Source organism: Solanum pennellii, chromosome 7 (assembly GCF_001406875.1).
Source record: "Solanum pennellii chromosome 7, SPENNV200".
NCBI classification, from domain to species: Eukaryota; Viridiplantae; Streptophyta; class Magnoliopsida; order Solanales; family Solanaceae; genus Solanum; species Solanum pennellii.
Genome location: NC_028643.1, coordinates 71,932,947 through 71,949,558, shown reverse-complemented (window position 1 = coordinate 71,949,558; position 16,612 = coordinate 71,932,947). Strand labels below are relative to the sequence as shown.

Below are 16,612 nucleotides of genomic sequence, written 5' to 3'. Positions count from 1 at the left end.
ATTCTCTTTTTCATAGTGAATACAATTAAAGACTTAGAATATTCTCTTTTTCTTAACTCTCTTTTACTACTACCCACTCCAATATTTTTCACACATCATATTTTTCTTACTTTCCTTCACAAATGAAGAAACACCAATATTCATAAGTGAAGAGCTTCCATATAATCAATGTGTAGAATGTGACATAGTAATGTGGCTAGATGAATGTGATAGATGTTACGTAAGTTACAAGAAACTAATGGCAATATAAATTACTAGAAACTAATGACCATGAGAGTAACAAGAACTAATAGTCATATAGTTACACGAATCAATAGTCATCTTTCACCATAATTTTGTTAGAAAACATATATGCACAACGGAAGCATATCGGGATCTTTACTACTTACATGAATAATAGATAATCAATATCGTTTATGCTAAAACATATATCATGCTAGAACACATCAACATACTGAAATTTACCTCTTAAAGCGTGAGCGGATACCTTCAAGCGAATCCCCAAAATAGAAAAAACTTCAAATGAATCTAAAAGATAGCTATGGTCTTCTACAACAGTGATCACAGGTCACATCCGAACTCTCTCAATACTTAGGTGAGTAAATATCGAGTAGAAAACTAATCCCTCTTCTTTCTAGGTTAGGAGAATCCCTATTTATAGAGATTTCTTCCTAATCCAAAAAGGACAAAAAAAACCTAGTTTTTCTAGAAGACTAGAAAAAATTATATTATTCTTCCTTTTTTTCCATAGAAATAGAATTCTAAGTTTTAATTAAATATGGACACTATAGGGACCACAAAATTAATTACCGAGACTTCCTATTATGGAAATAATTTCAAATAATTAATTCGAATTATTCTTACCATAATAAATTTCAAATCATTCCACTAGAAATATGTAATTGCACTCCTCTATTTATATTTCGTAATTTCCCATTAAACATTTATGTAATTTCCTATGTTAAGATTTCAGATACTAATCAATAAATTAAATTACTGACGAATTTAACTTAATGATTAATTTCCTTTAGAGCACTGCTTAATTTATTTCATGTGTCAGATTCATAAACGTGAAAACTTATAAGTTTCTCAAAAAGGCATATCAATCAATCTCTATAACGAGACATGGATTCCATCAACTAACTTATTATTTCACTAACATATATTATTATCACCCAACTTATCAGACATATTGACCCATCTCAGGATCTCACCTTTTAATAAATCAAAATGATAATTAATGTATACAAATCATAATAATTATACCAGGATTAAGAATATAATTACATCTAATAATTTAGAGAATATGTTTTTGTCAGTCAGTCTACAACAACTATCTCTACTCGGTCTCGTTCAATACATACAAAATGTACTAGCACAAGAAGTTGGAACTATACCGTTCCCATAATCAAGAGAAATTACATATAACCTTGTGCTACAATCGTACCCGATGACATGTTCAATTTCCATCTTAGATTATGAACCAAAAACTTTATACTTATAAAAACCGATGATTTGATCCTCTGTGTATAAGCTAAAACTCTACACACTAAATCATCTACTATATAAGTAAATGGACATCATAAACGAATATATGATCTATTGAAATTGAGCAAATATTTATTTTCTAATAAATATTATTTCTTAACACATGGTTAATAGTATATATCCCAACAAATTTATACCCACCAACATATACACTTAATATTTTATTTTAATAATAAAATGCATATACGACAAGAGTTTGTATATTGGAAAGTGTATACAAACGGGATTTTGAAAAATTCTCAAATATATAAATACAGAATTTGTATATACTTGCCCTATTTGTATATTCGTAAGCAAAATATACAAATGGATAAAAATATACAAAACAGCAGTCGCTATAGCAAATAGAACTATAATTATGAAGCGCAATTATCAAAATTATAGCTATAGAGCCAACAGGGGACAGTGAAAACTTATTCCAAAAAAGAAAAATTCGCTTTTGAAATTGAAGAAATGATTGGACTATAACTATTATTTATAGGGAATTTTTACTTATAGCTACTCAAAAATAACTTAATTATATCCATAATTACAGTTTGCTAATTACGATTCGTAGCTACATGTCAGAGGAAGAAGAGGCGAACGAGGGAAGAGGTGAATTGTATATGTATATCTGCATAATGTGTGTGTGCGCATGCGTGGCGTTCGCACGTGCGTGTGCGCGAGCGAGATTGGGAAAAAGAGGAGAGAGATGAGAAAGATTGGGAAAGTGAGGAGAGAGACGGGTGTGAGAGGGCAGAGAAAGGAGAGAGACTAATTATATTTATATATGTGACATATAATTATATACGTATGTGTGTAAATTGTATTTATATAGGTATAAAAGATGAGAGAGGAGAGAAGAGAGAAATAACATTATTTCATTATTACATCTAAAATTAAGTTGTGAGTCATAACTAATTCAAATTATAATTATATTAGCTAATTAACTAATATGATTATCAAAAAAATGGTCTAATGGATTTCAATGGGGGGGAGGGGGACAAAAGAGAAGTATTTTTTTTTCCATATTATTTCCCCGCAACTTAATCTTCTATTTAAAACTTTATCTACACCAAATTCTTCTGAGTCAACTTGTAGTTTCTGGACCAAAATAAAAATTAAAAAAAGTTCTAGTTATTAGATTAGTTGTCTAAATCAACTGCTCCATCCTCTTGCTTAAAATATGTGATCTTAATATATTAAAAGAAGCCAATTTGAAGAGTAAAACATGAAAAATTATAGTTAGGAAGAATCCCCCGTATGTAGTTTTTACCATTATATGTAAAAGTTTTACTATTTAGGAAGTAAAAAATAGAGTTCTCCTTTACTATAATTTTCTCAACTTTTTAAAATGATAAATCATTACCTATGTCGACTTGTAACACTTGAGTAAAATTTTACTTTTAGGAAACTGAAAAATCTACACCAAATTAGTACAACAAAAATGGAGAAGAAAAGGTTGTTGTCATTGGAATTTTATTTTGGACACTCCCAATCAAGGTACAAAAGCAGAATGACAAACAAACTATACAAAGGAACATTAATACAAATAATCTTCAGAAAAACAATAACAAAATACAAACATAAATTCGAAATTTTTAAGTACATATATATAGGTTCTCTACTTGTTCACAAATGCACATTGTTTTCTAATTTCACCAGCAGAGCCAGTCTTTACTTCTATCCTTCCCATTTTCTCCATCGCCTTTGCAAATTCCGCGTTGAATTCTTCTAGTGAACCTTTAACTAGCTTGTTAATGTATGATTTTGTTGTAGAACTTGTTGTTAAAGCTGCATCAGATTGAAATAGGCCTCTCCTTTTGAGCAAAAGCTTGTAGTAGCTTAGATCAAATGTCCTGAAACTACCAGGATCCATCTCAACTATCGTTGTATTGTCGTTGATTGATTTGCATTTCTTCCCCTTAAGATTGGATGCATATTCACTGTCTAGAGATGGATCTTGTGAGCCCAAAACACCGGTGAAATTGTACAAACGTGTTGAAAATGACGAACAATGAGAGACTCCAATAGTGTGAGCACCTGAGAATTAAAAAAGGACCTCTGTTGTAGTTATGCCCAAACATGAAAAAATTATTACCATAGCCAAATGCAAGATTTAAAATTAGTGTAGATATGCTTGTTACGAGAAGTAGATTCAAGATTTGAACTGATTGTACTTTTAAAAAATATGAGTTCAGTCCAACCAATAGTGCATAGGCTGCACTTCTTTTTGTTCTGTGTTCATTATGGAATATGTGGAAGTAAACATAAAAATAAATGTATTATGTACTTCAATTTAGTTTACCAGATAAGAGGACCAAGTCTTTTAGGTCAAGACCCTTGTTGGCAAAAGATGTTTGGAGACTAGACAAGTTACTTGTTGGAGGTGGAATATTTGCCAATGCTTCAGAAGCATTTGATATTTTTCCATCTCTTCTACCAGTTGGCACATTCCAGAAAGGTCCTCCCTATCATGCAAACAAGAAGATAATAAGAACACGGATTTTGTAAGTTCAAACTATATCTACACACGATGTTAAGTTACATAGCTAAATATTTAGTTTGATACTTACAGTGACTACGACAGAGTCTCTAGCAACCAAAGTAACAATATCAGCACAAGAAACAACTCCAGGGCATTCAGCTTCAACTATTTTCTTCACTCCATCTATGAATGAGAAACCTCTCAATGTTTGATTCGGAACAGCCACTTTTTCAGTCTGATTCTTCGTGCTCGAAGTGAAATTCAGAAGTACAGAACCATCACAACCCTGTATTTTTTTTTTAAAAAAAAACACTTAATTAGGAGCAGAATGCACCGACTACATAACCCCTTAAATTTGTCGATAAATTTCATTTAGACACTCGACTTATGGCCTACTCAATTGAACATATGATAAAATGTTAACGTACCCTAACAAAGCAATCATGGAAATGAAGTCGCAATAAGGCTGCTGCAAGAGATGGTGCCTTAGGGATGTGCATGTGGACATAGTCCTCAATAATTTTTTCTGCTTTTGGACAACTCTTGGCATAGAAATTTAGTTGTAATTGAGCATGACTAGCATCTAAAAATATACCTACAATACAAATAACAAAGAAACCCAACCCAAAAGTAGAAGAGACCTTCTTAGTATTTTTTTTTCTTTGTGTCACACATCAACTAGAGAGGATGAAAGCCAATTTATAGGACTAGAAATTAGATTAGTTATAGTATGTCTCTTTCAGTAGGGCTTATAATTAAGTGAGATTCCTTTTATTATGACCAACCTCAATCATTTTGATGCTTAAACAAACACCTATATTAAGATTGTTTAAAGGATCAAACACCAAATAGAGTAAAACTCATTTTTACTCTATTTGCACGGCGTAATTTTTTGACGAAGGGAGTTAGGTTAACTCTCTTGACACTACTTAGTTCCTCCATTGGACGGAGCCACCCTAGTCCAAGTAATAGGCAAAACTTTTATATACATATTATATGCAGAATTCACTTAACTTTTTCGTATATGATTCTTTATACTTTGACTGCAATTCTGTTTCCATCATAGTTTACTTGTTCGTCATGGGCATGTGGAAGTCAATTTTTTGACTAATTAGCACGTAGTAGTAGTACCTGCTACGTAGTATAATTAGCACATACATATATATGAACTGGACAAACTGACTTTGCTATTCATTCATCTTTGATGTGAAAGCCATAATGTAAGGATCAACATAGTTGCATAGTTAATTAAATAATAGTGATTAGGTTTTTAGAAAGTTGGAATACGGTATTATTCAATAAAAAAAACTTCACCAAAAACTAATCCTGTCTTGATAAGACTGATTGATTGATTGATTCTGCGTTTGTTGAGAAGATAAGGCCAATAGTACTTTTTGTGTTAATTAATTTAATTTATAGTCAACTTTCCCATGCAAAATCTCGTATGCCTTTGGCATTTAATGGAAAAATAAAAAAAAGTTACAATGAAATCACTTTTTAATTTAAGAGTAACTTTCGGAGCAAACATAAAAATTATATTTGTATATTATAACGATAGTTTGCATAATTGCGCTCTATAGCAGACATATATGTATATTTTGCTATACATATACAAAAAAAGAAGTTGTATAATTCATTATACATATACAAAGAGAGCAGTTATATAATTCGTTATACATATACAAAAGAAAACAGTTGTATACAAAAGATCATTTGTATAATATGTGTATGCATAAAATGAGAAAGAGAGAAAGACAAAAGAAAACTGGGCATGAAAATATTTATATTGTATAATTATAAGTATATCGAACGAAGATATATCTATTTGCATGTCTATACATTTTCTCTCCCTTTTTACAAACAAAAATGCAATTTATACATTTCGTTTCTGTTTGTATAAGCAAGAGAGACGAGGGTGACGGGCGAGATCTGGGAGAGGGAGAGAGGAGAGAGAGAAACGAAAAAAAAAGAACATATGTATATATATATGTTCAATCTTATCTCGCTTTATACAAACACAAACGCATTTTATATATTTGTGTTTGTATAAAAGTGAGAGAGGCGAGCGAGACTGCCACCAAACGAGAGTGGTGAGTGAAGTTCCACCAGGGAGAGAGGCGATAATAGTAATAGTTTGTTATAGGGGTACAATTAAATCAAAGTATATTTATAGCATCTAATTTGAATTAATAATTTGCTATTATATACAATTTTCCCTTAATATAATACATATGGCCCCTTGGGTCTTGCCGTCTTATTTTTTTAAAAAAAAAAAATAAAAAAAATTTCAAAAACAAAAAATTTCACCGTTGAAATTTAGAAAAATAGTTGAACTATAACTATTATATATTTACGTATATAGTCAAAAAGATCGTCGAATCGATTTCGATCTAAATAGAAAAAGATAGATTTTTTTCATTAATCAAAAGCAGATATCGCTCCTTAGGCTCGAGTCAGCTTATGGGCTTTAGAATTCATCATTGGAATTTTAACAGTGTATTCCTTTCCAGCCAAGCCCAGTCCTCCATTTGAAGGGCGTTCAAATGCTTACTTCATTTCATTTCTAAAAATCAAAATAAAATTTATCACTTAATTACTAATTAATTCTTATTCTATTAATACATCTCATTTTATTAAATTTTATATGGAAACAAATTTTATAATTTAAAATATTGTATATGTTATTTGAAAAATTGAAATTATTAATTTGCTCTTAAAAAAATGACATTTTTAATCAGACTAACAAAAAATTAGAACAAACTAATCAAAACCGACAGAGTATAGTATATTAATGTTACATCGATTAAAAAAAATTCAAGTCATTTTAACATATTGGATTTGGAGGAGATATTATATATGATGGTTAATCGAATAAATATGTGCTTGTGTTGCTTACCATTTTGTCACCTTCCTAGCTAGTGTGTTTGGTGGAGAAGAAAACACACTTCTAATTTTCTCATATGGTCAAAATCTATTGGAATTTTTTTTCCTTCAAAAATAATTTCTTCGAAAATGAAAAAAAAATCCTAATAAAATTAAAGGAACAAGTTTCATAATTTACCTTCCAAATTAATTGTTTTCTCTTCACCCGCCCAACGTCCTCGAAACCTCAGTACCCCACCACACACAAATCCTCAGTGTCCATCTCATTTCGCCCGCACTGTATTTCGTTAGATTATATATAAATACTTTTAAGATAATATTTTCTTACTATTTATTGAACACCAGAAAATAAGTAAGAAACATTAATTTCTTTTAAATAAAACATTGGAGAATATTTTCAAAGTCTTCCTTGTTTCTAAGACTACTTCAATTAAGCTAGTAAAAGAACATGTATTGATGGCTTATTTTGATACATTTTTCTTACTTTAATTTCAAGAGAAAACAACAGTATTATATGTCATTTGCTTAAATTTATAGTTTATTTTATTTAATTTTAATCAAGTAATATGTGTTTTACTTCATAGAATAACATAATAATGAAAATTGTATTTTGATATAAACACCTGGTGTGGATAAATTTTTTCCGTACGGTATAATTTGATATTTTTCTAAATCTTCCAAGAATCTCAAGTAGAATAAACTAGTACAAATTTCACAAGAATTTTAAACTTTTGTTTGCTTTATTTTATAACATAAACAATCTAAAGCATAAAGAAGATAACATAAAGACAATACCCAGCTAGGAAAAGATCCCCTTTTTTTTTCAATTTATGGAAATGCTCTTCATCACATCACTTTTATTGCTACAAAACACCAACAAACTGCAAAATTACAATTGAAATAAATATAAAAAGTACATGATACATATTACACCAAACAATTAACTCAACAGTACACATAAACTATAAATACAAAACACAAAATCATTAATTAAAACTTCAATTTCAATTATTCACAAATGCACAATGCTTCCTGATTTCACCAGCACTCCCTGTCTTAACTTCAACTCTTCCCATTTTCTCCATCGATTTAGCAAATTCATCGAAAAATTCGTTGAGTGGTCCATCTACAAGCTGCTCGATAAACGATTTCGTTGACGTGCGTGTTGTCAATGCTGCATCGGATTGGAACAGACCTCTCCTTTTGAGCAAAAGCTTGAAGTAGCTAAGATCAAATGTCTTGAAACTACCTGGATCCATTTCTACTATAGTAGTATTGTCATTGATTGATCTGCATTTTCTTGACTTGAGATTATCCGCGTATTCACTGTCTAGAGATGGATCTTGCGTACCTACAACCCCGGTGAAATTGTATAGACGCTCTGAAAATGAAGAGCAACGAGACACTCCAATAGTATGTGCACCTGTAAGAAAATAGTACTATTATTTAGTAACTTTACCGTAGTATAAACTGTCAGTATGTACAACTTAAACTCGTACCTGATAGAAGGACCAGGTCATTCAGATCAAGACCTTTCTTCGCGAAGGATTGTTGTAGTCTAGTAAAGTTACTAGTTGGTGCTGGGATATCAGCATTGGCTTCTGACACATTTGATATCGTTCCATCTCTTCTACCAGTTGGCACATTCCAAAAAGGACCTCCCTATGACCCGAAACACAAAGACAATTAGATACATAAAAGCAGAATACCTCTAAACTTGACGTGTTTTATTCAGATCTCTTAAACCCCTGGACATGTTTATTCAAAAATTTCGTAAATTTGATTTACTTACTGTAGCCACAACTGCATCTCTAGCAACCAACGCGACAATATCAGCACAAGAAACAACTCCGGGGCATTCAGCTTCAACTAATCTCTTCACAGCATCAATGAATGAGAAACCTCTCAATGTCAAATTAGGATTTGCTAGTTTTTCAGTTTGATTTCCGTTAGTCGAAGTGAAATTGAGAAGTACAGATCCATCACAACCCTGCAAAGATCAAATCAAATACAAAGAATCACTCTGTCTGCAAAACAGGGCAAAAATCACACTCCCCTGTCTAATTTTACCCGTCTTAGTAGTTTGACTGGACACGAAGTTCAAGAAAATAAAAATAGCTTGTGAATTTTATAATATTAAACATGTCAGGTAAGACACTGAACTACTAAAAAAAAAAGTGAGTTACGTAAATTGAAACGAAAGGAATAATAATGCTTTACTTACCCTGACAAAGCAATCATGGAAATGCATTCTGAGTATGGCTGCTGCAGTATTTGGAGCCTTAGGAACTTGTTGCTGAACAAAATCTTTAATAATTTTCTCAGCTTTTGGACAGCTTTTAGCATAAAAATTAAGCTCTAATTGTGCATTTGTATAACCTATGATTACACATAATACCAAAACACTCATCAAATAGCTAAATGAAGCCATTTGTTATTTGCTTTGTCTCAAAGAAACTTCTGTTTTTCTTTGATGTGTTTTTGTACTCACACACATGTCAAATCTATTAGCATAATAGTGAATTTATAGGGGACCTAGTGGGCTTGCTAATCAAGCTAGTAACTAACATGTGATTATTTTATTTAAATATGAACTTTTAATAACAATATAAAATGGTTTAATTTTAGACTCTTTCTAATTGGACTCATTCTGTATGATTTATGTTCCATGTTCATGTTGACTCAATTATTTTAGATACAAAAAATCTTATTTGCTCCTTTTTTTTTTTTAAATCTATTTAATTTACACAATTTGGTAGACCTGCTCCTAAATAGATATTGATGTTTATGATTGTACATGCATGCGAGGCACACAAGTTAGTATTTTTTTAAAAAAGAGGTACAAGTTATTTAATTTTATTTTTTTAAAAAAAAGTGGAACACGTTATTTCAATAATTAAAAATGTTAATACCTGCTACCATTACACTTCTAACAGCTCACGTATAGGTTTTTGGCATATTCTTTTGTTTATCCAAAATTAGTTTGATAGACTTATAACCGATGATTTATATGTCAAAAGATAAAAGAATTTGTTTGAATGAACTTATAACTTATGACTTAAAAGTAAAAAAAATAAGTTAGAAGTTTTGATTTACGCTTTAGATTTTAAATAAGTGTTTAAAAATAATTTTTTATCCTACACAAAATAATAAAAAGTACTTAAAAATTATTTTAAATTAAAAACAACTTAAATAAGTTCATTCAAGCAGACTCAAAAAAATATATACATAAAGAACTCAAGGAGATTCACCATTTGAATGAATCCCCTTTACACTATGTTTGGATCATTGTTATCCATTGTATTGTATATTTATTATACCTACAATATTTCTTTTGGTTGTTACTTAAAATGGATTGTACTGTGTTGTTAAATTTCGTTGTTACATAACAATGGAAACCCCTATTTTATGGAATAACCAATTTGGTGTGTTTCCATTGTTACTTAATTTCTTTTTTCAATTATATCTTTACATTATATTTTAAAATACTATTTTACCCTTTACCTTAATTATTTAAATCTAGTCAAACCTCCTACCCTAGAATAATTAAGGATATTTAAGTAACTTTATAAATTATAATACAGTACGATACAATCAAACCAAACAATTAAAATGTTACTAAACAACAACAAAAAATACAATCTAACCAAACATTTGTATCTACCATACAATACAGTACAATAGAGTATAATATAATACAATACATTATGAAACAATGGGTAACAATGATCCAAACAAGGAATGGCACGATTTTTGAAAATCTTTTTTCTTCAGGAAAATCGCTGATTTTTTTAACAAAAAAATCGCTGGCCAAGTAGAAATTTTGGTGGAATTTTTTTTAAAAAAATAAATCACCGTCAATTATTATTTTTAAATCATAAAATTTATTTTTTAAAAAATTCGCCAACATTTAATACGATTTTAAGAAATAAAATGGTAGCAATATTTTTTTAAAAAATAATTAATTAACTAAAATAGCTGCCTAGCTGCCAAGGCGCCAAATTTTTAAAAAAGAAGAAAAAAGGTTCCACAGGAAATCGCTGTCCTCCCAAAAAAAAATTCCCCTCTAAAATCGCTGCCTAGATTTTTTTAAAAAACAAATTTTTTTATGAAAACGCTGCATGGGCAGCAATTTAATTTTTTTTTTTATGAAAACGCTGCATGGGCAGCTATATTTTTGTAAAAGGGAAAAAAGTTCGGACAAAATCGCTGGTAAATTAACAATTTTGTCCTTTTGGTTAAAAAAGAAATTGATGTACCCCTTTAAAATTTTTGACAATTATTTTTACCTTTTAACTTCGGACACTGAATAACATGGTCCGTACAAGGTATGTATAAATGTATGTTGAAATTTCTGGTTTGCTTAGTTGACAAGTATGTCTGTCTTTTAAGTATCATTACCAGAAAATTTAAATTAAGTTAAAAAATTTATTGATAATCTTTAGCTAATTCAATGTTAAGTAGCTCTTAGCTAATTGAATTTTAATATAATTTATTGTTAATTCATAATTAAATGAAATTAACATGAATTTTTACAGTTTAGCTACGAAATTTTATCTATAACCATTTTCTTATAAGGGATATATGTATATGCGTGTCTGTATATTAGTACATCTCTAGAAAATAATTCCCAACACTCTTTGCTTGAAAGAAAGAATATATTAAAGGCTAGAGAAAAGGGATAAAAAAAATGCCATGTCTAATTGATTAAAATTTTGAAAAATATTTTATTTAGAATAATAATTAAATTGGTTAAAAATAAAAAAACGACTTTCATAGTAGAATTAGGAAAAACAAATTTTACCAATTAAAGACAGATTCATAATTTGAATTTCATGGGTTCAATCTTTAAAAAAATTTGTATTCAAACTCAATATATTTTTAAAATTACGAATTTAGACCTACTATTTATTACTTATAATTTTAATAATTCTTTTATATATAAATTAATGCTTCTCGTCTTAAAATTATTGAGTTCGTGGCATTCCAACAAAAGTTTCATATTCAATATAAATAAGCAAGCAGGACTTGAACACACGATCTTATATAGTGTTTGTAAGTCCCTAATCAATAGACTAGATCTTCAACTTGTTTTAAGAAGTGTTAATTTATATATTTATATTTATAAAATGAAAATTTAATCACTATATACAACGTAATTTTTCAACGAAGGAATAACACCCCGGACCAAGGTAGGTCCTCCGCTGCCTTCTTTTTATCAAAAAGTACTTTTTATCTTCCCTTCGTCCTTATTACTACATAATAAAAAATATAGTATTTAAATAAATTATTAATATTGTATCTACAAAATAAAATATGAGAGAAAATAACAATTTACATTGTGTTAACAATTATTGTTTCTTTCATATATATATAAAATCATATTCTAAAAGCTAGTGGTGATGGCTTGTCGGTAGGATATATAATTGAAGTTTGAAATCAGGCTGGCTCTACATGCTTAAAAAAATAAAAAGGCTGTCTGTTAGCCCTCAAAGTTGGGGTCTTAATTTTTTTTATTGTAGTAATAATAGATAAGAGGTAATAATTATTACATTTTTGAGTAATATGTATAGAAATTGTAATATTTTCATATAAAAGGAAAGAAAAGTTAGATTTGATTCATCTAGAATATATCTCAAAAAATAATTAATTAATTAATTATAATTAAATTATAAAATATCATATTAAAAGTTCAATAATAATTTTAACTTTAGATTATTAATGTACTTGAATCACCCTTACATATAAAAATATCTAGACGAATAGAGTATGTATAAAAATATCTAGATGAGTAGAATAAATATAGGGGTGATGAGGATGGTGGCTACGAAGATGGAGTGAAGATGAAGTATATAAAAGGGCATGAAAGACACAATTAGGGTAATATTTGTTAATTAGGTATTTTAAGAAAATTTATTTTCTAAGAGAATATATTATTTCTTTTGAAATTTTATCTAACAAAGTAAAATAAAATATTAAAATATTTTTCTCTGTATCGAACGTATCCAAAGTCTTGATATTCCCCAAAATATAGGGTTGTCTCCGAAAAAATTATTTACCATATAGTTTCTTCAATCTTCCATATATAGTTTGCAAGCTTGTTGATATCCTTCTTTATATTTTCTTAATTTTATTTTATTCCATTAATTTGAAAAGCAAAAAAAAAACTACTAGTATCCAATCAATGTCTTGTCATTTGTGGGGAAAAAATGAAATTTTAAAAGAACTTAAAAATTCAATTGCTTCGAATATCAGAAATGACAACTAGCTATAAAAGAACATACTTTTGAAATAATAAGAATTATAAATTAATGATAAGTTGTATATTTCTTTTTAATTTCTCATTAATAGTAATAGCTACTATGATTATTCTTTTGATTAAAGTTTAATTTAGATCAATAATCTCTATTTGGCTTTATCTTTATGGGGGGAGAATATAAGAATGTGCATGGATATTAAAAGGCGTACGTCAGAGATCATCTTTAAAGTAATATATTTAGTGATTAATAACAATTAATAAAGTCATAATTACAAGTATATATATTTCACTTTTTCTTTATCCATCTTGTCTCAACCATATGTTGTGGTGTTTTATTTACAGGCTGTCTAATTAGCTTCTTTATTAGGGAACAAACACCACTAATATCATTGATTTTTACTTTTTTTTTTCAAGTCATGTCCCTCTAAATTAGTTGTTACTAGATCAAGGCACTACTTAAAAAATAATGACAAAATCGACGAACAAAATTGATCTAAAAAATTAAAAGAAAATCGATGATGTATAGCCAATTTTTCTTTAAAATCTGACTTTATTCATCGATTTTAATCCTCATTTTTTTACCTACGATACTTCAAAGATCCTTTCGATATATCTTCTTATTTTTATTAGGATAGAAATTTGTCTAGAGGGAGAAGCTATATTTGCATTTTGCAACTCTTGGAAAACAATTTTTGCTTCTATTTATAAGGAGAACCTACTTGTTTTCTGAACTCATCACAATTGTGTAAAGCGTGTTTAGTAGCACTAAATATGTACATTAATAAATAGCGTTAAATTTTTTATTAAGTACTAGTTAGTTGTTATTAAATTTAATGTCTCAATAGATTTACAAATTATATTAATCATTTTTATTTTTAAAAAAAAAACATGTTTATTGACAATTAAATATTACGTTATCAAAAATTATTTCGATGTAGTCCTAAAATTTTGATCTCACACTTTTTTGACTTATTCCTTTTTGATATCCAATACTTGATCAAACATGTTTTAATTTAAATACTTACTAAATCATTTTGCTATCAGCATCATGCATATTCATTACATCTCAATAATTGCAAACCAACATATAGAATGTTACTCTTCAAAGGTAAGGAAAACTTTTTATATTTTTTTATCTTATTTTCCATTTTCTATTATAAAATAAAGTTCCCCAAGTTAACTTTTATACGTTTTGATTTGACATTATTGTCAAGAGTACTTGATTTATTTGCTTTTAGAAATATTTGTCTACAAATTACCTGGGGCCTAATATATATTTGGACTTCTATGTCACTACAATATATTAACAGGATAAAGCATAGAATTATTGCAAAAAGTAAAGCACAAAGTATCACCCTGTCCGTCTCATTTTATTTGATACTTTTTTTTTAAAAAGAAGAATTCATTCAAAAAAATAAAAACTGACTATAATTAACAATGATACTTTAAAATTTCTCCTTCTTGAAATGATTAATAATAACACAAACAATTAAAAATTATTTTAAATCATAAATTTCAAAAATCGTTCTCATAAAATGAAATGAATAAAATAGTATATTATATATATCCCTAAATTTATTTATTTTTCCTTCTTAAATTCTCATATTCAATGCCACCAATGTGATCCCCCAATTCATGCACTCTTTAAACTAATTTGTGCTCCATTAATCATTTTAATTATCATGCTTATATAAAAATATAATAATAATTTTTAAGTGACACACTCAAGTATAGTATATTATAAAAGAACTGGTCAATGCAATTGGGTTAATTTTTATACTAAAATTAGGTAAAATTAAAGAACAAATCTTTTCGATTATGACCGTTCCACCATCAAAATCTTGATGTGCTAACCCTTTTTGGCTGTTACTCCGGGGCCTTTGGTTAATAAATTAATTATTGTTTCAATTTTGACGTTTTATCAACTTATATAATGTTACTTGTTCTCCTATATTCTTTTCCCTAGTTAATTGACCCCTCCAAAGTTTCATCTAATCCTCTTCTTTCACTCCCAAGTTGGACGACAAAATGGATGACTCGTTTACGTGGATCAAAATTAGGTGTAATTTATTTTAGATATATTATATTTAAAAGTAGATTCACATGTATCTTAGATACGTAGACATATCTCATTTCCCTCTCTTCCATTCTCCTCTATACGTATTTGATATCCCAAATACATGTGAATCACACTAGATACACACTGGATACATGTATATATATGTATCTGGTGTGATTATATCTAAGATACAAAGATAAATTTCACTCACATCCTATTCTAGCTCGCCTCTCTTCTTATTTCAGTGTTTATGGTAGCATAAAACATGTATCTAAGTGTATCTCACTTAAAATCTTATATGAAATCATTAGTTAGTGACATAAAATGTATCAAACTATAGGGAAATTTAGTAAATATGGTAAGAATATTGTACGTTGGGCTTGGATATAACGTTAAGGGATTATCAAATGCTACTACCTCTGTCTCAATTTATGTGACACTTTTCGTTTTTCGAGAGTCAAACAATTTAAGTTTGACCGGGAATTTGCACATGAAATCTTCAATCTTTTGAACTGAAATTTATATATTTGTAAACTATGTAAAAAGTACTATAAGTCACAACAATTGGTAATTCAAAATGTTTAAAAGATCTATGAAAAATTTACGGTCAAAATGAAACGGAGAAAATAAAATATTAACATTTTTAAAAAATTCCCCCTAATATTTGTACTATACTATAACATTTATACTATAACATTTCTAAAATGATGACAAATTGTAAGAGAAACAGGAAAAGATTCATTTGCTAAACAATAATCAAGAAAAAAAAATAACTAGTGACATATGTAGTATTCTAAATATCCTTCCATTTACTCTTAACATATGGTGATGTCTCATCTAAATCACCTTTGAAAATTTAACTAAATAGTGGTCAAAACCATGTTCTAATAACATGATTTCTTCTTGCAATTTGACAAGTCAGGAAATGTTTGTGGAACATTCATGTTAAGGGTGCATGCATTCACCTACCGTCTTTGGTAAATTTTGCATGTCAAATTGCAAAAAAAAAAAAAAAAAAGTTGTTAATACTCTCTTTATTTATGTGACACATTTTTTTTAATTCATTTTTAAAAGAATGATAAATTTCGTTATTTGATACATATTCAATAATAGTATCAACATTTTACCCATATTGAGTTCCACTTATTTGACAAAAAATCCAAGAAATGTGTACTCTTCTGGTTGAAAGTTCATTTAATTTAGAGGAAATTTCATTAATAGCTAATAAATATAACATAATAACTCTTAAACATTAATATCGTACACAAATACAGAAATATATATAAATAGGGTTTATACAGATAGATGAGATTCCTTAAAGAAAATTTCATTAAATTGTAGTTGCGATTCATAACTATATGAAACTATAATTGTATTAAATAATACACTAGCAATG

At 28.6% G+C, this 16,612-nt stretch overlaps 2 protein-coding genes across 2 annotated transcripts; both read right to left on the bottom strand.

Moving 5' to 3' along the window:
* Positions 1–2,975: 2,975 nt before the first annotated feature.
* LOC107025244 (peroxidase 3-like) lies at positions 2,976–4,689 on the bottom strand (the record flags this gene model as incomplete). The annotated part of the gene is made up of 4 exons (XM_027918540.1): positions 2,976–3,570; positions 3,836–3,998; positions 4,104–4,301; positions 4,444–4,689. Coding segments are annotated over 4 exons (1,026 nt in total), but the record flags the coding sequence as incomplete, so codon positions are not given.
* A 3,009-nt stretch (positions 4,690–7,698) lies between these two features.
* On the bottom strand, positions 7,699–9,395 carry LOC107024251 (peroxidase 3-like). The gene is made up of 4 exons (XM_015225191.1): positions 9,123–9,395; positions 8,691–8,888; positions 8,398–8,560; positions 7,699–8,321 (listed from the first exon to the last, which is right to left on the bottom strand). The coding sequence occupies exons 1-4, from the start codon at positions 9,327–9,329 to the stop codon at positions 7,903–7,905; spliced, it is 987 nt and encodes a 328-aa protein (XP_015080677.1). The 5' UTR covers positions 9,330–9,395; the 3' UTR covers positions 7,699–7,902.
* Between the last annotated feature and the right edge of the window lie 7,217 nt (positions 9,396–16,612).